The following is a 26,643-nucleotide window of genomic DNA, read 5'->3' as shown; positions in this document are numbered from 1 at the left end:
GCCCATTAAGGCATATAAGGAAACTTTTTTTTTAGCCATAAACAGGACTTTTACATGAACACAGAACTTCAAACGAGAGAAATATGCAAGCAGTAGGAGGTTCCATGTCATTCTAATGAAGGTACATACATTTCTCAAATAATCCAGCAAGGATGTTTATGAGAACTGAACCTAACTGATCCATGGCAACACTTTCTATTTGTGCATATGTTGTGTTCTTAGTAGGTTTACTGGATACCGATTCATGCAATAGTGGCAGGTCTTGATGATCATGCTGCAGTACAGGTGTCAATGGCTTCCTTGAGTGCTACATTGGTGAGTAATGTCAAATAAGCATGTAGACACTGCATTGCTATCGATTTTATATTATACTTGGCACACCAAAGGAATCTTTCACATTTATATGGAAACCTGCCCAAAACTGGCTGTTGAAATTCACCCAGCTCATGTTGTGCAGAACCCATTTCAGATCAGGTAGGGTACAAAAAGGCAACACTTGCATCTGTCTTGGGCAGTCTATAATACACCAATTCGGTGCCATCATGAGGATGAATCCTATCATTTGACAGCTTGTTACTCTTACAGTCAAACCAATGTGTTTTAACCTTTTTTTTTTGTCTAGTCATGCTGAGTGGCAAGTCCAATGCATGTATATTTCAAACTGTCAAAGAATGATGTGTACTCTGTTGATATGGGCATACATATTGTTTTTGGTTGAGTTTATTGGTATGTATGTCTGGGTTGGCCATGGGATCTCCGAACACAGCCAGCCAACAGTGGTGCACATAAAAATCGAACAGGCATGTCAATAGAAAGGATTTACATGGATATGGGCCAAATGTTGGCAAATGGGGCTAGATTGATTTAGATGTCTGGTCAGCACAGACGTGTTGGACCGGAGGATCAGTTTTTTCGTGCTGTATATCTCTGACTAAGAATTCAGAATTCAGTGGGGTGTCCTTTTTTTTTCCCTAAGGTTTCTGCCTTCATTGGGTGCTGCTGTTGAGCTCAAATTCAGTAATGCCTCTTTCTGTTTGTGGGGTCAAGGCACACCACAATTGAAATCCAAGGACAAACTAGTTGCTTCTATAGACATTACATGTTTAGTGGAGCCATTAATTCCATTGCAGACTGCTTCCACTGAAGTGAATTTTGATGCAGGCATGTTTTGAATGGGTACTGTTTATGGTCAGTCATTTATTGAAGCAGAGAAACATCGCAAATAGGATCGGGAGCAGGCTTGCTCTGCCATTCAATATGATCATGGCTGACTTATCTAATTCTGGAACTGACTTCTGCTTTATTGCTATACCCTTTAGTCCTTTTTGGCCTTAAGAACTGTATCTAAATCTTTCTTGAAAATATTGAATATTTGGCCTCCATCACTTTCTCTGGCAGAGATTTTCACAGGATCACCATTCTCTGGGTGAAGAAATCAGTCCAATCTATCCTTAAACTATAGCCCCTTTTTTGTTCTGGACTCGCTGGTCATTGGCAATGTCCTTCCAGTGTTTACCCTATCTAGTTCTCTTAGAATTTGGTAGGTTTCTGAGATCTCCCACTCTCCCTCACATACTCCACATCAAGTGGCCATTGTCTAGAATGTACGTCTGTGTGGTCGAGGCAGATTAATTCTGGGCTTCCAAAGGGAATTGGTTGGTTATTTGTAAAAGAATCATGTTCAGGGTTAAAGGAAACAGCAGGAGAATGGCTCTGATCCTTATTTGGTGAACGAACACAAACAGCATAGCAAGACGTTCATGTAACAATTCTATGGTATATTCAAGTGTGCAGACCAAAAGCACTAAACAGATGCTGTAAAGGGGCTTAGTAGCCATTGACCTTCCTTGATCGTTCAGTGGTGTCCTGTAAGTTAGTCTAAAAATTGCAGTTTGCTTCTGCTTCCCAATTCAATTCAATCCAATACATTTCTAATCATCCAGATCTTTTCTGGTCTGTTACTTCTCACTGTCACTTTATCTCTGAGTCCTTCTGTTTTATCTTTGCTACCCACTGCCCTAATGTGACAGAATGGTCTGAACATGCTTATCTCAGTTATAGTTTACGGTCGTGCCAAAGCCCGATTACACAAGGGTAGATTTTTTCCAAATAACTATATCTTCCTTCACAATTTCATTTTGTTTTTGCTGCTGAAATGTTGACTATGTATAGTCTGAACTAAGAGGTAGAAAACTGAAAACATTGAGAATAATTTGTAGGACTCCTAATAGTTATTGTGTTGGACAGACTACAAATTGGAGGAACATATAACAAGGACAATGCAGCAACATTGCTGAGCTTTAATCTTTTTATAGATGGAAAAATAAATTGGCAAAATGTAAAGTCTGTTCTACAGATTCACTGATCTGTGGCTGAAGAAATTGCTCCTTATCCCAGTTCTAAAGAGTCGTCCCTTCACTCAAAGTCGATGCCCTCAGGTCCTGATCTGTCCTACTAATGGAAACATCTACTCCATCCAGGTTTTCGGTATATACACAGTAAGTTTCAATACAATACACCCTCATCCTTCCTTCTAAATTCCATTTTGAGTACAGACCCAGAGTCCTCAACCACTCCTCGCATGACATTCCCTTCGTCCCTGGGATAATTCTTATAAACCTCCTCTGGACCCCCTCCAATGCCAGCCCATTCCTTTTTGATGTGGGGCCCATAACTGGTCACAATGTTCCAAATGCAGTCTGACCAAAGCCTTGTACAACCTCCGCTTTATTTTAGCCCTTTTGAAAAGAATGCTCATATTTCATTTGCCTCCCTGACTGCTAACTGAACCTGCGTGTTAACATTAACAGAATCCTGAACTGGGTCTCCCAAATCCCTTTGTGCTTCAGATTTCTGAAGCCTTTCCACAGTTATGCCTCCACTCTTACTACCAAAGTGTGAGGTTACGCACTCTCTCTCATTTTATTCCATCCGCCATTCTTTGCGCAGTCTCCGAGACTGTCAAGTCCTTCTGCAGCCTCCCCACTTCCTCAACACAACCTGAACCTCTGCCTAACTTTGTCATCTGAAAGGATCATTGAGGAGAGCGTATTTTCCTTCTCAGGAGAGAATGGACTTAGGAGACATTGTCACTGCAAATGAGAAATTTCTTCTTGTAGATACTTGTGAATTTTTGGAATTTTATGCTCCAGAGGGTTGAACATGGTTAATCATGGAATGTATTTAAAACTAGCAAATGGGAATCCTGGGATATGAGGAGAGAGCAGGGGATGGGAATTGAGGATAGAAGGTCCACCATGATATAATTATATGTTGTAAAATGCTTGAGGGGATGTATGGCTTAATCCTATTGCCTAAAAGTCTTTGCATTTTAAGTTGGAATCGTTGATTATTACTGCAGAGAAATGGCGTTCCATAACATTGGCATAAGAGAAAACTACCTAGTTTTCATACATGTTTATGTTGAATACCTGTTAAAAGTACTTTTTTTAAAATATTGATTATAATTCCTGTTGTATCCCTTGAGGATTCAGTTTGTATTTCTGTTTTGCAGCTGTTTGTCTGATGCAATGACTGTCCTTGGAAGTTACTGTGAAGACAACGCATCCTTGTCAGAAGTATGGATACAACAAGGACTTTTCCCATGTTTTTATTTCACCCTGGTTTCAACAGTACTCTTGAGCATCGCTTTCCTCTTCGGCAGTTTGCTATATGTTTGTTACAATATGTATGGCACTACAATGGAGCCAAAGTATGTACCACGCTCTCGTCTTTTCTTCCTGCAATTGTTCCTGTCAGTGGTCCTGTTGCTGCAGTTTGGAATCTATATTCTTTGGCAATCCTTTGGTTTAGGCACTGTGTATGGATACACTATCGTCTACTCATGCCTATCTATTTTTGGGTGGTTGTGTACCATTGTTCTGCTGCACCTCGAACGCACAAAAGTGTTGATACGGGACAGGACACGTGGTCACAGTACCATTCTGCTACTCTTCTGGGCTCTGGCCTTTGCAGCTGAGAATCTGGCCTTCGTATCATGGAGAAGTCCATTATGGTGGTGGTCTCTGGACAATACTGATCACAAGGTAGGTTCTAAGAATAACCTTTTGTTGTGGATCAAGGGTGAAAGGGCTGAGCTCAGATTTTCCATTCAGGATGGACATTTCTTTCAATGAGTACTTACTTATGCATTTGAAGAACACCTCCTCCTATTGCATTAGAGGTTAAAAACTGAAGGGCAGGCAGCATCTGAAGAATTGAATACCAAGTTAAAATTTCAGATCAGGTGAGGTTTCATTAGAACAGCCCCATGAATCAGCAAAAATAGCATAGGAAAGCAACTGCCCAGCCATTAAAATCAGGCAGAATCTGAAGCTGGTGACCTATTGCACAAGCCATACATTTTAGAAGATGAATCTTTAGTTGAAATGAAAGATGAGGGGGAAGGGAAGCCTCCTTCCTGATGAAGAGCTGATCTTAGAAACATTGATTTTCTTGCTCCTCGAATGCTGCCTGACTGGCTGTGCTTTTCCAGCTCCACTCTTGACTCTGGTCTCCAGCATTTGCAGTCTTCACTTTTACTTTCTCCCAGAAGGGAAGGATTGCCTGGGGTAGGGGAAGAGACTTGGAGGAGTCTCCCTGTTCCTTATGGCCACCAAGAAAACAAAATGAGTAAAGATTGCTTTGCAGACTGTCTTCTCATACTGATCCAAAGCAACTTCTATGCTAGACAAACCCACTTTCTAATTGGGTAAAATCAATAGATTTAGATGTCATTGAAGCTCAGTCTGCATGTTGAAAGAGGATTGCTTTGCTTTGGTTTTGAATGCCTGTACCAATTATGGACTGACTAGTTTGGGTGGGGTAGGAGTGGCCCGTTTTCACTGCCATTCCAATCACTGGTTTCAGGTGGAGGAGGATGTTGCAATTGAGTGATAAGAATAGTTGAGCAATAGAGTACCTTCCAGTTCAACTTGATGCAGTATTAGTGTTGAATAAATAAAATCCAGTAAGAATGTAGGACTTGATTGACAAGATCAAGATCTCTTTCTTTCAGCTTTTTGATGGTTGCACATCTGTCATGTAAGTTGTTGTTCACTGTGCTTGGTCAATCTCTGTCATGAGGCGAGGAGAATTTTGGGAACTTGTAAATCCAAACTCACCTGTTCCTTTTGATCACAATACAATTCACCACAAATCCTATCTCAATTTGGATAAAAGTAATGATAAAGTGCTTGCAGCTGCTTTTTATTAATTATCTTTAATTCTTGATCAGGGTGGGGTGGCTGCAGTATAGGATTGAGGAATAGTAGAATTACATGTGGTTACTCATTTACTAAAGTCTCTGCTCACAGTGAAATTTTGCTTTTCCTGTTAACGGCAACACCAAATCAATAATAATGGATGACTGGGAATGAGATTGTTTAGAAATTAATAGCTGGATTGTTTGAGAGAAAGAATAAAGAAAAACAACTAGTTTGCATAGAGCAAGATTGCACAAATAGCAACCATTGACAGATAATCTGTGACATTGGTTGAAAGATATATACTTAGATGTGAGGGAGAGTGTATCTGTTCTGTAAAATTACTGTAAGGGACTTGTATGTTCACTTGAGAAGTGAAGTCTTCGTTTAATCTCTTCTCTGAAAAATGTGTCTGACTTGTGCAGCGATTCCTGGGTTCAATTCCTGTACCAGCTGAGGTTATCATGAGAATTCTCCTTCTCCATCTTTCCTCTTGCCTGCAGTGTGATGACCCTCGGGATGAGAGCCTTAGAGCAGCTGTATAAATGATGAGAATGTAGGGGAAATGATTAAATTTACGGGTGACATGAAGATTGGCAAGTGGCTAATAGTGAAGGAAGAAGATCCTAATTTACAGGAATATATGGACTGACTGGTCAGAAGGGCAGATCAGTAGCAAGTGGAATTGAATCCTGAAAAGTGAGGTGATACACTCTGAAAAAATTAACAAGGTAAAGGAATACTGGGAAGCTCCGAGGAAAGAGGGATCTTGTGGTGCTCATCCACAGATCCCTGAAGCTGGCAGGACAGGTTAATACGAGGATTTAAAAAGGCATACTGGGAACTTTCCTTGGTCACCTGTAGCATAGATTATAAAAGAAAGGAGATTCTGTTGGAGTTGTAAAAGCCTTTGACAGATGGAGTACTGTATGCAGTTCTGGTCACCTTTTACAGTAGGAAGGATTTCATTGCACTGGAAGGGGTACAGAGGAGATTGACCAGGATAGAGCATTTTTAACTATGACAGGCTGGAAGAGCTCTGGTTATAGAGTCATACAGCATGGAAACACACCCTGTGGTCCAACCATTCCACATTGACCATATTCCCAAACTAAACTAATCCCACTCCCTGCTCTTAGCCCATAACCATCCAAACCTCTCCAATTCATGTATTATCTGAATGTCTTTTTTAAACATGGTAACTGTACCTGCATCCACCACCTTTTTCTCTGGCAGTTCATTCCACACATGAACCACTCCTCCTCCTCCTCCTCCTCCTCCTCCACCCCCCCACCCCATCCTTCTTTTAAATTTTTCTCCTCTCACTTTTAAAAAATGTCCTTTTTTAGTTTTGAACTTTTTGAGGGAAAAGGCCCTTTATGCCCCCTCGTGATTTTATAAACCTCAAATAAGGTCATTCTTCAACTTCCTATCTTCCAGTGAGAAGTTCCAGTCTGTTTTTATATCTCAAACCCTCCATTTCTGGTAAACCTGTTCTGAACCCTCTCCAGTTAATATCTTTTTTTATGTAACAGGGCAACCAGAGCTGACCACCATCCTGTATAACCTCAACAACATGTCATTCTAACTCCTATGTTCAGTGGTTTCATGTGAGCTAAATGTTGTCTTTTTACACCCTGTCTATCTGTGATGCATATTTCAAAGAATTATGTACCTGAACTCCTAGGTCTCTCTGTTCCATTAACAGACAAGTCCTGTCCTTGCTTGTATTACTAAAATGCGTACCTTGCATTGATCCAAATTAAACTCTATCTGCTATTCCTTGGTCAATGGGCTAAGATCTCCTTGTAATCTGAGAACCACCTTTCTTTTACTGTCCACTGTAACACCAATTTTGGTGTCACCTGCAAACTTTGTAACCATACCTCCTACATTCTCATCAAAATCATTTATATAAAATGACAAAAGAGGACCCAGCACCGATCCTTCTGGAACTCTGCTGGTCATAAACCTCCAGTTCAAAAAGCAACCCTCCACCACCACCCTCTGTCTCCTACCATAAAACCAGTTTTGTATCCAATTAGCAAGCTCACCCTGAATCCTATTGAAGTGGGAGATGGCACGGGGCAGCATGACACTAGGCCAACGGACACAAGATAGCTGCTGAACCATAAGTTGGCCACTTAACAAGATGGCCACAATATAGAGAGAGCTAGCAAAGCAAACACAGATACTGCCTGGGGCCACCAAAATGCCAGCATAATGCACTCCCAACCTAGTTGATTTAAGGTGGGTGGGAGAGAATACAGATGAGTACCATATACTGTCCGCTGAAGTGTCTGGGTCCAGCCAATACCTTTTTTTTGATAGAAATGCAAGCACTTTGTATGGAGTCCATGTCACTGTGTTAATAGGCAGGGCTGCAGTAATCATCCTTCTCGGGAAAAGTGATTAGTGCCTATTACTACAGTAATGGACTTTCACGCAGCCATTGAAACTGATAATGTCTGCACTGAAACTGACAACAACCACATTGAAATTAACAAAGGCTGCGTTGGAACTGACAATGACTGCATCAGAATTATCATCAGGGATTCTGCAATGTTTGTAACAAACAAACTGTTACAGAGACCAACCATAACCTCATCTCTGCCCTATTATATCGCAAAGTATAAAATTATCTTGACGTGTGCTCCGGGTTGAGAGAAGAATCACAGCTGATCACTGTACTGTTGGTGTCTCTCTCCTTGGAGCTCTGGTATTTCCTTGTACAGTAAACTCTGTCGTTGAACCCCAACTCTGACTCCGAGGCTGGTGATTTTCCCCACAACACTATGTAATCACTAATTGTATTTGGAGCAGAGGTGTGTCAGATGATTAGGGCATGGATAGGAAGGGTTGGTAATGGGGGGGGGGGCATACTTAAAGGGAAGAAGGTTTAGAGGGGATTTGAGGAAAATCTTTTAAATCAGAGGGTGTTGGAAATCTGAAATGCATAGCTTGGTGGGATAGCTGAGGCAGGCAAACATTGCATCCTTTTAAAATGTATGTGGATGAGCCCTTGAAATATCATAATGTCCAAGGCTATGAGCCGAGTGCTGAAAAGTGGGGTTCGTGTAGAGATGTAACAAACTAGATCAAGGAACTGAGGGCATTCTGGCAAAGCTTGCAGACAATACAAAGGTTGGTTGACGGTCAAGTAGTAATGGGGAGACTGTAGAAGGATTTGGACAGGTTAGGAGAGTGAGCAAAGAAGTGGCAGATGGAGTACAATATAAGAAAGTGTGAGATTATGCACTTTAGAGGCATGGACTACTTTCTAAATGGGGAGAAAAATCCGAAGTTTCAAGTGCAAAGAGACTTGGGAATTCTAGTCCAGGATTCTCTCAAAGTCAACTTGCAGGTTGAGTCAGTAGTTAGGAAGGCACTTGCAATGATGGCATTTATTTTGAGAGAAGTTGAATATAAAAGCAGTGATTATACTTCTGAGGCTCCATAAGGCTCTGGTCAGACCACACTTGGAATATTGTGTGCAATGTTAGGGCACATATGTCAGGAAGGGTATACTGGCTTTGGAGTGTGTTTAGAGGAAGTTCACGAGAATGATCCCAGAAATGAAAAGCTTTACATATGAGGAATGTTTGAGGACTCTCGGTCTATACTCTATGGAGTTTAGAAAGATGAAAGGGGATCTAATTGAAAGATACGGAATACTTGAACACATACCATCCCAATCAGTAACCTTCCACCGACCACACTATCCCAACCAGTACTGTTCCACTGACACCCTCAACAGCCTGGCTGAACTGGTCCTCTCTCTCATCAACTTCTCCTTTCAAACCTCCCACTTCCTCCAAATCAAAGGGGTATCCATGGGCGTCTGCATGGGGCCCAGTTCTGCCTGCCTGTTTGTCGGATATGTGGAACAGTTCATCTTCCGCAGTTACGTCGGCACCATCTGTCATCTGTTCCTCCATTACATTGATGACTGTGTTGGTGTCGGCCTTGTGGTCCCACGAGGAGTTGAACAGTTCATCAACTTTTACCAACACCTTCCACCTTTTTTGACCTCAAATTCACCTGGACCATCTCGGCAACCTCCCTCCCCTTCTTGGACCTCTCCATCATCATCTCTGGTGACCGACGAACCACAGACATATACTACACGCCCACTGAGTCCCACCCTACCTCCTGGAAAAACACCATCCCTTAATTCCCAATTCCTCTGCCACATCTGTTCCCAGGATGACCAATTCCACCTCAAAGTCCCAGATGGCCGCCTCCTTCCACAATCACAACTTCCCTTCCCACATGGTTGACGATGCCCTCCAGTGCATCCCATCCACTTCACGCACCACCCTTGAACTCCACCCCTCCCAACGCAACAAGGGCAGAACCCACCCCCGGTCCTCACCTTCCATCTCACCAATCTCCGCATATAACGCATCATCCTCTGCCACTTCCAAATGGACCCCACTACCAGAGATATATTTCCCTCCGCACCCCTATCAGCATTCTGGAGAGACCATTCCCTCTGTGACTCCCTCGTCAGGGCCCCTCACCCCCCACCGGCCCCTCACCCCCCACCAGCCCACACCCCACTTCTAGCACCTTTCTCTGCCACTACAGGAAGTGCAAACCCTGCGCCCACACCACTCCCCTCACCCCTGTCCAAGGTCCCAAGAGATCCTTCCATATCTGTCAGAAATTCACCTGTATCCCTCCCAATGTCATCCATTGCACCCAGTGTGGTCTCCTCTGTTGGGGAGACAGGATGTTTTCTTGTGGATCATTTCAGAGAACATCTCTGGGACACCCGCACGCACTGGCCTATGGCTGAACACTTCAACTCCCCCTTCCACTCTGTCAAGGACAGGCAGGTCCTGGACTGCCTCCACCACCAAACCATTACCACCTGGAGGAGGAACGCTTCATATTCCACCTTAGGACCCTGCAACCACACAAGGAAAAATGTGGATTTCACAGCTTCTTCATTTCCTGTCCGCCACATTATCCCAGTCCCAAGCCTTCAACTCGGTACCGCCCTCTGGACATGTCTATCACTGCCTCACCTGACTTATCACCTTCTCCCTCCCCTTCATCCACCTATTGCTTTCCCAGCTACCTCCCCTCAACCTCTCCCCTCTCCCATTTTATCTCTCATCCCCTGATGAAGGGCCTATGACCAAAATGTTGATTCACCTGCTCCTCGGGTGCTGCCTGACCTACTGCGCTTTTTCAGCAGCGCACGCTCTACTCTGATCTCCAGCATCTGCAGCCCAGACATCCCCAACAGTACCCTTCCACTGACACTCTCATTTGTTTGGCCGAACTGGTCCTCACCCTTAACGATTTCTCCTTTGAATCCTCCCACTTCCTCCAGACCAAAGGGGTAGCCATGGGCACCCATATGGGCCCCAGCTATGCCTGTCTCTTTGGCTACGTAGAGTACTTGATCTTCCGTAATTACACTGGCACCACTCCCCACCTCTTCCTCCGCTACATTGATGACTGCATTGGCGCCACCTCGTGCTCCCGCGAGGAGGTTGAGCAATTCATCAACTTCGCCAACACATTCCACCATGACCTTTAAATTTACCTAGACCATCTCTGACACCTCCCTCCCCTTCCTGGGCCTCTCCATCTCCATTAATGACGACCGACTTGACACTGACATTTTTTACAAACCCACCGACTCCCACAGCTACCTGGATTACACCTCTTCCCACCCTACCTCTTGCAAAAATACCATCCTGTATTCCCAATTCCTCCGCCTCCGCTGTATCTGCTCCCAGGAGGACCAGTTCCACCACAGACCACACCAGATGGCCTCCTTCTTTAGAGACCGCAATTTCCCTTCCCACGTGGTTAAAGATGCCCTCCAACGCATCTCGTCTACATCCCGCACCTCCGCCCTCAGACCCCACCCCACCAAGCGTAACAAGGACAGAACGCCCCTGATGCTCACCTTCCACCCTACCAACCTTCACATAAACCAAATCATCCGCCGACATTTCCACCACCTCCAAACGGACCCCACCACCAGGGATATATTTCCCTCCCCACCCCTTCCCGCCCTCCGCAAAGACCATTCCCTCCGTGACTACCTGGTCAGGTCCACACCCCCCTATAACCCACCCTCCCATTCTGGCACTTTCCCCTGCCACCGCAGGAACTGTAAAACCTGCGCCCACACCACCTCCTTCACCTCTAACCAAGGCCCTAAAGGAGCCTTCCACATCCGTCAAAGTTTCACTTGCACATTGACTAATATCATTTATTGTATCTGTTGCTCCCGATGCGTCTCCTCTATATTGGGGAGACTGGGCGCCTCCGAGCAGAGCGCTTTAGGGAACATCTCCGGGACACCTGCACCAATCAACCAAACCACCCCGTGGCCCAACATTTCAACTCCCCCTCCCACTCTGCCGAGGACATGGAGGTCCTGGGCCTCCTTCACTGCCGCTCCCTCACCACCAGACGCCTGGAGGAAGAACGCTTCATCTTCCGCCTCGGAACACTTCAACCCCAGGGCATCAATGTGGACTTCAACAGTTTCCTCATTTCCCCTTCCCCCACCTCACCATAGTGCCACACTTCCAGCTCAGCACTGTCCCCATGACTTGTCCTACCTGCCTATCTTCTTTTCCACCTATCCACTCCACCCTCTCCTCCCTGACCTATCACCTTCATCCCCTCCCCCACTCACCCATTGTACACGATGCTACTTTCTCCCCACCCCCACCCTCCTCTAGCTTATCTCTCCACGTTTCAGGCTCACTGCCTTTATTCCTGATGAAGGGCTTTTGCCCGAAACGTCGATTTCAAAGCTCCTTGGATGCTGCCTGAACTGCTGTGTTCTTCCAGCACCACTAATCCAGAGTCCTCACTTTCTCCTAGAATACTGAATGGAGTGGACGTTGGGAAGATGTTTCAATTGGTAGGAGAGGCTAGGACACAAGGGCAGACCTGTTAGAGTGGAGGTAAGGAGAAACCTCTTCAGCCAGAGAGCGGTGAGTGTATGGAATTCATTCCCACAGAAGGCTGTGGAGGCCAGGTCATTGAATATATTGAAGACTGAGATAGATAGGTTCTTGAATATCAAGGGTTACAGAGAGAATGGGGTGGAGAAACCTATCGGCCATGATTGAATGATGGACCAGACTTAATGGGCCGAATGGCTTAATTTCTGCTATTATGTCTATGGATATATATTTGAAAGAGATGAAGTTAGAGGGCTACAGAGACAGGGCTTGAGAGTGGGACTTGCTGGCTAGCTCTGAGGTGCCAGTTAGATATGATGGGTCAAATGGCCTGCTTATGTACTACAACATTCTACAAAATGGCCAAATAACCAACTATTGAAGGATAGGAGCTTCTGGGCATTAGTGGGGTCCGGGATATTTAACTTCTTCCATATGAAGGCAGACTGAAGTGGATTCTGCAGACCAACAGCATCACTAAACTCAGCTGGGAATAGATTCAAATCAAAGCTCCCACTGAATATCATTCCTAAACTTGAAGATTTGTAGCTCGGGTGCTCGTTGTGGTTCTGTTCGCCGAGCTGGGAATTTGTGTTGCAGACGTTTCGTCCCCTGTCTAGGTGACGTCCTCAGTGCTTGGGACCCTCCTGTGAAGCGCTTCTGTGATGTTTCCTTCAGCATTTATAGTGGCTTGTCTCTACCGCTTCCGGTTGTCAGTTCCAGCTGTCTGCTGCAGTGGCCGGTATATTGGGTCTCAAAGGACTAGCCACGTTACCATACATCAAGAACATTTCTGAACTGACAGCCAGACTACTGCGACCACTAGGACTCATAACAGCACACAAACCAACAGCCACTGTCAGACAACAACTCACCAGGACAAAGGACCCGATACCCAGCATGGGCAAAACCAACGTAGTATACAAAATCCCAGGCAAGGACTGCACAAAACACTACATAGGACAAACAGGAAGACAGCTAATGATCCGCATCCATGAACACCAACTAGCCACGAAACGACACGACCAGCTATCCTTAGTAGCCACACACGCAGATGACAAGCAACATGAGTTCGACTGGGACAACACTACTATTATAGGACAAGCCAAACCGAGAACAGCCAGGGAATTCCTAGAGGCATGGTACTCATCCACTGATTCAATCAACAAACACATCGACCTGGACCCAATACACCGACCACTGCAACGGACAGCTGGAACTGACAGCCAGAAGCGGCAGAGACAAGCCACTATAAATGCCGAGGGAAACATCACAGTGCTTCGCAGGAGGTTCCCAAGCACTGAGGATATCACCTAGACAGGGGATGAAACATCTGCAACACAAATTCCCAGCTCAGCGAACAGAACCACAACATCATTCTTAAACCTTCTAAGGGCATAAACTGAAGTAATTTCCTGGTTCCAATTTGCTTAACTGTAATTTTATCTGTTCACTTACAGTCATAAAGGACAGAAACCGACCCTTCAATCCAACTCCTCTCTGCTGACCAGGTTTTCCAAACTAAGCTAGCCCCATTTTTCCTGCATTTGGCCCATATTCTTCTCAACCTTTCCTATTCATGTACTTGTCCTACCCTCGGAAATTCTCCTACCCTAGGGAAAAGACCTTGACTGTTCACACAATCCATGCCTCTCATGTTTTTATAAGGTCACCCCCTCAACCTGATGCACTCTAGTGAAAAAAGGTCCTAGCGTATTCAACCCTGCATTTACAATGCAAACCTTCTGGTGCTGGTAACATCCTTTAAATCTTTTCTGCATACTTTCCAGTTCAATGACATAATTCTGGTCACTCTGCTATAGGAAGTTAGCCATAATTCCAAAAGTGGCCTCACCAATGTTCTCTGCAGCCACACCATGACATCCCAATTTCTGTATTCCATGTACTGATTATTAAAGGCAAACATACCAAAACTCCTCCTCCTTCACCAACCTGTCTACCTGCGAGTCCACTTTTAAGGAACTATGAACCTGCACCCCCGGTCTCTCTTCAACAACACTCTCTCCAAGGTTCTACCATTAACTGATGTTGATGGTTTAAAATGTTCATTTTTATTTCTAGTTTTTTAACTGGTTTAAGTTAACTATTTGTAATTCTAATTTCACTCTCAAAACTTCATACATGGCAGTTAAAAGTTGCCGTTTCACCATTTGCTTCATTAAGCTTGATGTTGTTCTGTTACATTTTTTTTCTTGTATTTCTTTTATTTCATGGGATGTGGGTGCTACTGACACCGTTTGATTGCCTTTTGTTGCATGTTCCTAATCACCCTTGATCTAAATGGCATGCTAGGCTATTTCTGAAGGCAAATATGAGAAACCAACATTGCTGTTGTTCTGGAGTTACATGTGGACCATACCAGGTAAAGATGGTTGATTTCCTTTCCTCAAGGGCATCCGTGAAGAAGATGAGTTTTTGAGACAGTTGATGTTACTGTCATGACCACCATTACCAAGGGTAGCTGTAGATGCCAGATTTATTCCTTGAGTTCAAATTCTACCACTTTCCATGGAGATGAAAGTTAACATGCAAGGTCAGGGCTTGTCAGGTGGTGATTTGGAGATGGTAGATTTGTGGGCAGTATAATACTGTAGCATGAAAGGAATGATTCATCATTGGTAGACAGGAAGCTGGGTACAGAGAGGTATTTTAAAGTAGATCGTATTCTGGGGAAAATGACCAGTTTCAGAGTCAGAATCAGGATTCAATGACAGTTTATTGTACAAAGAAACTGGAGCTCCGGGGAGAGAGGCTGTCAGCTGTGAGCCCTCTCCCTCGCTCTCCCCCTCAGCACATGTCATGATATTTTATATATTTTGTGGTTTGTGCACAAAAAACATTCCAAAAACCCTTGTCAGTTTCTGTGATCATGACTATTCTTCCTGAGAAGGAAGATTGTTTTTGTTTTCCCCCATTATGGCCGATCTGAAGTATTAACACTTGTATACCAGCAGTCTCAGGTAGTTAACATTTACTATTGAAGGTGGTGGCTGGACTCAGACACCTTTGGTGGGCAGTAGACGTCACTGATGTGTATTCTCTCTCCCACCCACCTTAAACTAATTAATTATCTATGTTCTGTGTCTATTGTCCTGATATCCCTTTAGCCTCGGGCAGTACCTGTGTATGCTCTGCTGTATTTTTCCATGTAATGGTTCAATGGCCATACAGTGTCTGTGTGCCCCATGTCAGCATGCCCATGTCCACTCCCACTTCACTCCCCCCTCTTTGTGGTCACGGAGGCGACTTCTGAGATCTCCTGCAGACCACCCAATTGACATATAGAGGTAGGTCTTTTCTAAGTCTCCCCACATCCCAAGGCGTGTCGGAGTGCGAGTTTTGTTGGGGGATCTTCTGTGGTGACACTCGTTCCTGGCATGGCCTGAGTCAGTAACACCATACAGCAAAACTTTAAACACAAGGCCTAGACAGAATACCAGTATGAGAGCTAAGGAGAACCGTCCCATGTGCCAAACAGGGTTCACTGGATTTGCCTATCAGCTAATCTAGCCAGCTATCTCTTCCTGTGGCTCCTTGTCTGAAGTCATCTAGCTGGTCCCAATGTTTTTGATCGCCTGTGTAATATTGTAAGAATTGTCAATGGTATGGGTTATGCACTTGTCACCAATGATTGTACATATTCCCCCTGCTGGGCTAACTGATCATCCACCATGTAACGTGTCTGCTGTGCTTAAAGTGAATTCAGCCAATTCACTATTGATGTATTGTTTCCCAAGATTGTCAATTCACACACAATGTAGTTTCAGTTTTTAGCGCTGAGGACCCCTCAAAGCCAGAGATCCCAAGACCCATACCCCAATGATGATCCCAGCATGGGGGATCTGCCAATCAAGCAGAATTCCTGGCTGATGGAGCAGGTCCCTATCTTTCTCTGAACATTTGAGTATGTACATGGTTCCTTTAAAAAAGATTTGGAGGCTGGTACAATTTACAACATTTTAAAAGGCATTTGGATGGGTATTTGAATAGGAAGGGTTTAGGGGGATATGGGCCAAGTGCTGGCAAATGGGACTAGATTAATTTATGATATTTTGGTCGGCATGGACAAGTTGGAACAAAGGGTCTGTTTCCGTGCTTTACATTTCTGTGACATTAATAGTCAGTGTCCCTTTTTTTTGTCTATACGGGTGCAGGTGTCACCACTGATTATAACGTCATATGGCCGATTCCATTTCGGGGCAAAGTCTGGTTTGTTAGGCGGGGTTTGTACAAGGATGTGGCTCCCAGCTGCTGGGACCTCCGGGAAGGTTTCAAGTTCACCTGCCTTGTCCTATTGCTCTTGTCTCTGTTACCAATTTACGCATTCCTCTTTAGTTGGATGCTAAGAGCACTTCAGCCCATGTCCTCCCTGATGTCTGAATGCCTTAACTAAAGCATTTTAAGGGTTATGTTCATTCTCTCTCTACCACCCCCAGAGCTCAATGTGTTTGATTAGATTGCATTTCCTACAGTATGGAAATAGGCCCTTTCGCCCAACAAGTCCACACCCACCCTCTGAAGAGCCCACCCAGATCTATAACCTGCATATCTTTGGATTATGAGGGGAAACCAGCGCACCTGGAGGAAACCCATGCAGATGCCGGGAGAATGTGCAAACTCTACAGTTGCTTGAGGTGGGAATTGAACCTGGGTCCCTGGCACTGTGAAGCAGCAGTGCTGACCACTGAGCCACCGTGCCGCCCCCAGGTTCCTCCAGGTGTGGTGACCGCTCTTCTCCCCAATGCAACCATGTAGTCAGCTACAACTCTGAAGGCATATTGGCTATCTTATAAATGTTCACAATTCTCCCTTTTGACAGCTCAACTGCTTTGGTTAACAATACCATCTCTGCTACTTGTGCAGACTGACTTCTTCACATAACGGTGTCTCGTTTATTGTCTACCACTGCTCATCCTGCGCAGGGAAACCCCGCTATATGTCGCTGTGAGCCATCCACGCCGAGGATCACCTCGGCTGTGTCCGGGAGGTATCCTTTACCCTAACTCTATCTTCATCCCCATCTATGTCTCTGCAATTGTGCAGATCCCCTGTGTCCAGAATTCCTGCAGCTGGGTTTTCTCCCATATCCCTAACTATTACCACAGACTGACTTGGTGGAAGGAGAACTGCCTCCCACTTTGCCCTTCTCGTATTGGCAGATGGCGCTCAGCTTCCCGGTGTGACCACTGCGGAGCAAAATCCTCCCTCCTTATTACAATATACATGGAAGTCTTTACTGGGATCTGGCAGCTCCAGCCCAGGGGCTAATATTAACCAACCTTTTAGCTCACTGTAAGCTTCTTCCTATCTGTTCCCCAGGTCATAGGTTCCAAGGTAGGCTTGCCCCCTTTGATTAGTTTTTGAATTAGTTCAGCCAATTTTGCGAAATCTGGTATAAAGCTCCAGCTATAGTTGGATAGCCCCAAGACCTTTCTGACTCCCCTTACAGGGTCGTGGCATTCGCTAGATTGCCTTCTTTTGGTCACTGGACATTTTCTTGAGTCCCTGGGACATAAGGTGTCTCAGGTATAGGACTTGTGCTTGTCCAATTTGTGCTTTAGCGGGTCTGACTTTTAATCTTTGAGTGCCACAAGGTATAAAGCTTCCTGATGTCCTGATTCGGACTCTGAAACAATCAGGATATCGTCCATGTATTGTAGGGCCATACTCCCTTCTGGTATATCTATTTTGTTGAGGATGTTGCTCATCACTTGGTGAAGAATTGTGGGGCTGTTGTGGAACCCCTGTGGCAGGCGAGTACACGTGTACTGCCTGTCCCTCACTGCAAAGGTGAATGTATTCTGGGATCCAGGATGTAGTGGGATGGACCAGGGTCTGCCGGCTATGTCGAATACTGTGAAAGTTTTGTGCTCTGGGCCAATCTGATTGAATTGTGGTGGGGTCTGCTACAATGGGATTTAATTGGGGGTGACCTTGTTTAGCCCCATATAGTTAATGGCTTCTTCACTGGCCATGTTGGGGACTTAGTTGTACTTGTGGTTTCTCTCTGGATTCCCTGTCTCACTAGTCCTTTAACTATCTCCACGACGGCTTCAGGCTTGATTGGGTACTGCTACTGGGACCTATATTCCGGTCCGGGCACCACTATAGGGTCTGTGTCTAGCTTTATCTCTGCCCATGCCTTGGGGATGGAGGTGCAGATGGCTCTGAATCCCTCCCCCTTTTTGAAGTTCCAGTCCTTGTAAGTTTCCCAATCTCAGTCTTCCAAACATCCTATTTTGGTCAGATCAATTTTCCTTTGCACAATCAAGATCATTAACCAGAATGGTGCTGACATTATTTTGGCACACACCGATTCTCATAGGGATGTGTTTATTATTGATTTTCATGAGGGTAGTCTCGCTTGAGTAATCCGATGACTTATCCCCACCTACCCCAGTATGGTGGATCATTTTATTTGTGTGGGGTAAGGGTAAGTTGATAGTCATAGAGATGTACAGCATGGAAACAGACCCTTCGGTCCAACCCGTTCATGCCGACCAGATATCCCAACCTAATCTAGTCCCACCTGCCAGCACCTGGCCCATATCCTTCCAAACCCTTCCTATTCATATACCCATCCAAATGCCTCTCAAATGTTGCAATTGTACCAGCCTCCACCACTTCCTCTGGCAGCTCATTCCATACACGTACCACCCTCTGCGTGAAAAAGTTCCCCCTTAGGATAGATATGGTTGCTCCTGTGTCTACCAACATCTCTTACTACTCCAACTACTGTGAGCACGTAAATTCTCCCCTCTCCCTTACACTTACAAATGGGGGCAGCTGGTTGTCAGCTCAGCGGACCTCTGGAGTCCTGCGGTTCCACTGTGTTCTGGGTGATATTTGAGAGCTCCCCCATGCTTTTCCCAGCACACTGCCTCCGTATGACCTGCTCTATTGCAGTGGCTGCAGTACTTTACCCTGATCTTTGTCCTATTCCCTGCCTGTGGGGCCCGACAGTCTCTGGCAAAATGTCCCTGTCGGACACAGTTATAGAGTCATAGAGACGTACGGCACAGAAAGAGACCCTTCAGTCCAACCCGTCTAGGCCGACCAGATATCCCAATCTAATCCCACCTGACAGCACCCGGCCCATATCCCTCTAAACACTTACTATTTATATACCCATCCAGATGCCTTTTAAATGTTGCAATTGTACCAGCCTCCACCACATCCTCTGGCAGCTCATTCCATACACGTACCACCCTCTAAGTGGAAAAAGTTGCTCTTTAGGTCTCTTTTTATATCTTTCCCCTCTCACCTTAAACCTATGCCCTCTAGTTCTGGACTCCCTCACCCCAGGGAAAAGACTTTGCCCATTTACCCTATCCATGCCCCTCATGATTTTAAACCTCTACAAGGTCACCCCTCAGCCTCTGACACTTCAGGGAAAACAGCCCCAGCTTATTCAACCTCTCCCTATAGTTCAAGTCCTCCAACATCCTTGTAAATCTTTTCTGAACTCTTTCAGGTTTCACAACATCCTTCGATAGGAAGGAGACCTGAATTGCACGCAATACTCCAACAGTGGCCTAACCAATGTCCTGTACAGCCACAACATGACCTCCCAACTCCTGTACTCAATACTCTGATCAATAAAGGAAAGCATACCTTCTTCACTATATCCTATCCACCTGTGACTCCACTTTCAAGGAGCTATGAATCTGCATTCCAAGGTCTCTTTGTTCAGCAGCACTCTCTAGGACCTTACCATTAAGTGTATCAGTCCTGCTAAGATTTAATTTCCCAAAATGCAGCACCTCACATTTAAATTAAATCTGCCACTTCTCAGCCCATTGGCCCATCCGATCAAGATCCTGTTGTAATCCGAGGTAACCTTCGCTGTCCACTACACCTCCAATTTTGGTGTCATCTGCAAACTTACTAACTATACTTCTTATGCTCACATCCAAATAATTTATATAAATGCTGAAAAGTAGCACCAATTCTTGTGGCACTCCACTGGTCACATACCTCCAGTCTGAAAGACAACCCTCCACCAACCTCTGTCTTCTACCTTTGACCAAGTTTCGTATACAAATGGCAAGTTCTCCCTGTATTCCATGAGATCTAACCTTGCTAACCAGTCTCCCATGGGGAACCTTGCCGAATGCCTTACTGAAGTCCATATAGATCACATCTACTGCTCTGCCCTCATCAATCCTCTTTGTTACTACTTCAAAAAACTCAATCAAGTTTGTGAGACATGACTTCCCATGCACAAAGCCATGTTGACTATCCCTAATCAGTCCTTGCCTTTCCAAATACATGTACATCCTGTCCCTTAGGATTCCCTCCAACAACTTGCCCACCACTGACGTCAGGCTCACTGGTCCCTGGCTTTTCCTTACCACCCTTCTTAAACAGTGGCACCACATTAGCCAACCTCCAGTCTTCCAGCATCTCACCTGTGACTATTGACGATACAAATATCTCCGTAAGAGGCTCAGCAATCACTTCTCTAGCTTACCACAGAATTCTAGGGTACACCTGATCAGGTCCTGGAGATTTATCCACTTTTAGGTATTCCAAGACATCCAGCACTACCTCCTCTGTAAAATGGACATTTTATAAGGTGTCACCATCTATTTCCCTACAGTCTATATCTTCCATGTCCTTTTCCACAGTAAATACTGATGCAAAATACTCATTTAGTATCTGCCCCATCTCCTGCGGCTCCACACAAAGGCCACCTTGCTGATCTTTGAGGGGCCCTATTCTCTCCCTAGTTACCTGTTTGTCCTTAATGTATTAGTAAAACCCTTTGGATTCTCCTTAATTCTATTTGCCAAAGCTATCTCATATCCCCTTTTTTCCCTCCTGATTTCCCTCTTAAGTATACTCCTACTGCCTTTGTACTCTTCTAAGGATTCACTCGCTCTATCCTGTCTATACCTAACTCTGGTCTCCAGCATCTGCAGTCCTCACTTTGGATTCTCCTGCTCCTCGGCTGCTGCCTGGCCTGCTGCACCTTTCCAGCACTGCACTTTTCAACTCTGGTCTGCAGTATCTGCAGTTCTCACTTTCTCCTATACCTGACATACGCTTTGTTCTTTTTCTGAATGAAACCCTCAATTTCTTTAGGCATCCAGCATTCCCTACCAGCCTTTCCTTTCACCCTAACAGGAATATACTTTCTCTGGACTCTCCTTATCTCATTTTTTTTTTTGAAGGCTTCCCATTTTCCAGCTGCCCTTTTACCTGCAAACATCTGCCCCCCAATCAGGTTTTGAAAGTTCTTGCCTAATATCGTCAAAATTGGCCTTTCTCCAAATAGAACTCCAGCTTTTAGATCTGGTCTATCCCTTTCCATCACTAGTTTAAAACTAGTAGAATTATGGAGAGTTTAAACTAATTTGGCAGTGGTGTGGGAATCAGAGCCACATATCTGAGGGGGGGGGGGGGCAGTTGCAGATAGATTCGGGAAGGTTTCTCACGCGATGAAATAAAGGGAGCAGTTAGTGTGTTTGCTTTAACACTAGGCGTGTCAGAAATAACACTGATGAACTTAGAGCTTGGATCAATACTTGGGGCTATGATGTTGTGGCCATAACAGAGACATGGGTTTAGAACGTTTACAAAGAATAGGGGGTGTGGAAAAAGAGGAGGGGATGTAGCATTGCTAATCAGAGTGCATCACAGCTACAGAAAGAAAGGTTGCTGAAGAAGATGGTTTGTCTACTGAGCGAGTATGGGTGGAAGTTAGGAACAGCAAGGGAGAAGCTGCCACACTGGGGGTTTTCTACAGACCACCTAATAACAGTTGAGAGATTGAAGAACCCATAGGCCAGCAGATTTTGGAAAAATGCAGAAGTAGCAGGGTTGTTGTTATGGGTAACTTCAACTTTGCCAATATCGACTGGAACCTCTTTTGTGCAGATGGTTTGGATGGAGCAATTTTTGTCAGGTGTGTTTAGGAGGGTTTCCTTGCTCAGTACATAGACAGGCCGACGAGGGGAGAGGCCATTTTGGCTTTGGTGCTCGGCAAAGAGCCAGCACAGGGGTCAGATCTCGCGGTGGGAGAACACTTTGGTGAAAGTGATCACAACTGCCTCACATTTACCCCAGTCTTGGAGAGGGAAAGGAGCAGTTACCAAGGGTAGATATTTAATTGGGGGAAAGGAAATTATGACACTAGCAAATAGGAGTTGGGAACAAAGAACAAAGAAAATTTACAGCCCAGGACCGGGCCCTTCCGCCCTCCAAGCCTGAGCCAATCCAAATGTACTGTCTAAACCTGTCGGTCAATTCCTAAGCATCTATATCGCTCTGCTCTCCACCTACTCTTGCATTTATCAGATGCATCTTAAATGAATCTACCATGCCTGCCTCTACCACCTCTGCTGGCAACGCGTTCCAAACACCCATCACCCTCTGTGTGAAGTACTTACTGCGTGTATCCCCTTTAAATTTTCCACCTCTCAGTTTAAAAGCATGACCTCTCATGACTGAATCCTTCACCCTGGGGGAAAAAGCTTGTCTCTATCCACCCTATCTGTATCTTCATGATTTTGTAAACCTCAATCAGGTCCCCCCTCAATCTCTCTTTTTTTTTTTATTCTCTCTCTAGTGAAAATAAACCTAACCTACACAACCTTTCTTCATAGCTAGCATCTTCCATACCAGGCAACATCCTCGTAAACCTTCTCTGCACCCTCTCCAAAGCGTCCACATCATTTTACATAGAACATAGAACATAGAAGAATACAGCGCAGTACAGGCCCTTTGGCCCTCGATGTTGCGCCGATCCAAGCCCACCTATACCTACACTAATCCACTATCCTCCATATGCCTATCCAATGCCCGCTTAAATACCCATAAAGAGGGAGAGTCCACCACTGCTACTGGCAGGGCATTCCATGAACTCACGACTCGCTGAGTGAAGAACCTACCCCTAACATCAGTCCTAAATCCAACCCCCCTTAATTTAAAGCTATGCCCCCTTGTAATAGCTGACTCCATACGTGGAAAAAGGTTCTCACTGTCAACCCTATCTAACCCCCTAATCATCTTGTACACTAATCCTTTTGGTAATGTGGCGTCCAGAACTGTACACAGTATTCTAAGTGCGGCCGAACCAATGTCTTGTACAATTATAACATGACTTGCCAGCTGTTATGCTCAATATCCCGTCTGATGAAGGCAAGCATACTATATGCCTTCTTGACCACTCTACCCACCTTCAGGGTACAATGGATCTGCACTCCCAGATCTCTCTGCCCATCAACTTTTCCCAAGGCTCTTCCATTCATTGCATAATTCACTCTAGAATTAGACTTGCCTAAATGCATCACCTCACATTTGTCTGGATTGAAAGCCATCTGCCACTTTTCGCCCAACTCTCCAGTCTATCTACATCCTCCTGTATTCTCTGACAGTCCCTTATGCTTTCTGCTACTTCACCAATCTTCATGCCATCTGCAAACTTGCTGATCATACCAACAGTGCCCTCTTCCAGATCATTTATGTATATTACAAACAACAGTGGCCCTAACACTGACCCCTGTGGAACACCACTGGTCACCTTTCTCCATTTCAAGAAACTCCCTTCAACTACTACTCTCTGTCTCCTGTTGCTCAACCAGTTCTTTATCCACCGAGCTAGAACACGCTGCACACCATGTGACTTCACTTTCTCCATTAGTCTACCATGGGAACCTTATCAAACGCCTTACTGAAGTCCATGTATATGACATCAACAGCCCTTCCTTCATCTAACAACTTGGTCACTTCCTCGAAGAACTCTATCAAGTTGGTAAAGCACGATCTTCCCCTCACAAAACCATGTTGCCTATCACTGATAAGCCCATTCTTTTCTAAATATAAATAGATCCTACCCCTCTGTACCTTCTCCAGCAACTTTCTCACCACCGACGTCAGGCTCACTGGTCTGTAGTTACCACGAATATCCCTACACCCTTCTTGTACAGGGGGAACAACATGAACAACCCTCCAATCTTTCGGCACCTCACCTGTGTTTAAGGATGCCGCAAAGATATCTGTCAGGTCCCCAGCTATTTCCTCTCTCTCCTCCCTCAGCAACCTGGGTTAGATCCCATCCGGTCCTGGGGATTTGTCCACCATAATAACCTCTAGCCTACCCAACACATCTTCCCTACTTATGCCAACGTGATCCAGACTATTCAAACTTCTATCTCTAATCTCAAGATTCATCATGGTCCTCTCCCCAGTGAACACTGATGCAAAGTAATCATTCAGAATCTCACCCATTCTCTCAGGTTCGACACACAGCCTTCCTTCATTATCTTTTATTGTATCGATCCTTTCTCTAGTTACCCACTTGCTTCTTTTATAAGAATAAAATGCTTTGGGATTCTCCTTAATTCTGCTCGCTAAAGCTATTTCATGACCCCTTTTAGCCCGCTTGATTCCTTGTTTAAGATTTGTCCTACTCGTCCGATATTCCTCCAGGGCCCGTTCTGTTCTCAGCTGCCTAGACCTTATGTACGCTTCCCTTTTCCTCTTGGCTAGTTGTACAATTTCTCCTGTCATTCACAGTTCACGAATCTTGCCCTTCCTATCCTTTGCTCTCAACGGGACATAGGAGAAAGTGAGGACTGCAGATGCTGGAGATCAGAGCTTAGTGTCGCTGGAAAAGCGCAGCAGGTCAGGCAGCATTAAAGGAACAGGAGAATTGACGTTTCGGGCATAAGCCCTTCTTCAGGAAAGGCAGATGAACTTAGGGCTTGGAGGGCTTATGCCCGAAACATCGATTCTCCTGTTCCTTTGCTACCTGACCTGCTGTGCTTTTCCAGCAACACATTTTTAAGCTCGCCACAGGACATGCCTATCCTGCATTATCTTTAACCGATCTTTGAAAGCCTCCCACATCTCAAATGTGGACTTCCCTTCAAATAGCTGTGTCCAATCCACATTTCCCAGCTCCTGCCTAATTTTGATATAATTGGCCTTGGCCCAGTTTAGTACTGTTTCCTTAGGACCACACTCTCTCTTTATCTATAAGTATCGTAAAACTTACAGAATTGTGGTCACTGTTCCCAAAGAAATCCCCCACCACATCTTCTACCACCTGTCCTGGCTCGTTCCCCAGCACCAGGTCCAATATGGCCCCTTCCCTCGTCAGACTATTGACATACTGCTCCAGAAAACTCCTGGACACTTTGTACAAATTCTACTCCATCCAGACCTCCGACGCTAAGTGTATCCCAGTCAATGTTGGGAAAATTAAAATCTCCCATCACCACTACCCTATTGCCTCTACATCTATTCATAATCTGTTTACCTACTTATTCTTCTACCTCACGCTCACTGTTGGGGCTGTATTACAGGCCTCCCAACAATGTAACTGCACCCTCATTTCTCCGCTCCACCCATAAGGCCTCCCTACCCAAGATCGCCATAGTGTCCTCCTTTAGCACAGCCGTCATATCGCCCCTGACCAGCAATGCAACTCCACCCCCTCTTTTACTTCCCTCCCTGTCCTGTCTGAAACGTCTGTATCTTGGAACATTCAGTTCCTCATCATCATGCCCTTCCTTCAACCAAGTCTCTGTGATTGCAATAACATCATTATCCCAGGCACCAATCCAAGCCCTAGGTTCATCTGCCTTACACACTACACTCCTTGCATTAAAGTAGATGCATTTCAGGCCACCAGTTCTTTTGTACTCACCTGCTCTCTGCCTATTCTTCCCTTTTATTAGTGCTACCTTCATAATTTTTACACTCTGCAGTCTCCACCTCGCTGCCTACATGATTTCTCTTTTGGTTCCCATCCCCCTGTCATATTAGTTTAAAACTTCCCCAACAGCAGTCGCAAAAACTCCCCCAAGGACATTGGTTCCAGTCTGGTTCAGATGTAGACAATCCATTTTGTAATAGTCCCACTTTCCACAGAACCGGTCCCAAAGTCCAACAAATCTGAACCCCTCCCTCCTGCACCATCTCTCAAGCAACGTGTTCACCCTACCTACCTATTTTTTTTCATTTCTGCACTGGTAGTAATCCCGAGATCACTACCTTTTGAGGTCCTCCCCTTTAACTTTTTTCTCTCCTAGCTCCCTGAATTCTTCTTTCAGGACCTCCTCTTGCTTTCTACTTTATATCGTTGATGCCTATATGCACCAAGCCAACTGGCTGTTCACCCTCCCCTTTTAGAATGCTCTGCAGCCGATCAATGGCATCCCTGACCCGAGCACCTGGGAGGCAACGTACCTTCTGGGAGTCCCGTTTTCAGCCACAGAACCACCTATCTACTCCCCTCACAATAGAATCCCCTATGACCATGGCCCCATGAGTCTTTTTCCCACCCTAATGAACAGCAGTGCTCGCCACGGTGCCATGATCTTGACAACTGCTGCCCTCCCCTGGTGTGCCATCTCCCCCAACAGTATCCAAAACAGTTTTTGGAGGGAGATGACTGCAGGAGACACCTGCACTGCCTACCTACTCTTCTGTCTTTTGGTCACCCATTCACTGTCTCCCTCAGC

The 26,643-nt window shown here is 45.2% G+C and overlaps 1 protein-coding gene across 3 annotated transcripts in view; it reads left to right on the top strand.

Moving 5' to 3' along the window:
* LOC140482489 (ATP-binding cassette sub-family B member 6-like) overlaps window positions 1-26,643 on the top strand; it is a 245,549-nt gene that overhangs the window by 6,193 nt on the left and 212,713 nt on the right. For 2 of the 3 annotated variants that reach the window (XM_072580030.1, XM_072580031.1), the window contains exon 2: window positions 3,515-4,046. In XM_072580030.1, coding sequence (XP_072436131.1) covers window positions 3,531-4,046 — 516 coding nt within the window. In that variant the 5' untranslated portion in view covers window positions 3,515-3,530. Of the gene's footprint in view, window positions 1-222; window positions 316-3,514; window positions 4,047-26,643 lie in introns of all 3 variants that reach the window. The other variant, XM_072580032.1, reaches the window with a different exon arrangement.

The sequence above is a fragment of the Chiloscyllium punctatum genome, chromosome 10 (genome assembly GCF_047496795.1).
Source record: "Chiloscyllium punctatum isolate Juve2018m chromosome 10, sChiPun1.3, whole genome shotgun sequence".
In the NCBI taxonomy this organism is placed as follows: domain Eukaryota; kingdom Metazoa; phylum Chordata; class Chondrichthyes; order Orectolobiformes; family Hemiscylliidae; genus Chiloscyllium; species Chiloscyllium punctatum.
The sequence above is the reverse complement of the archived record's forward strand: the minus strand, read 5'-3'. Positions and strand labels throughout refer to the sequence as shown.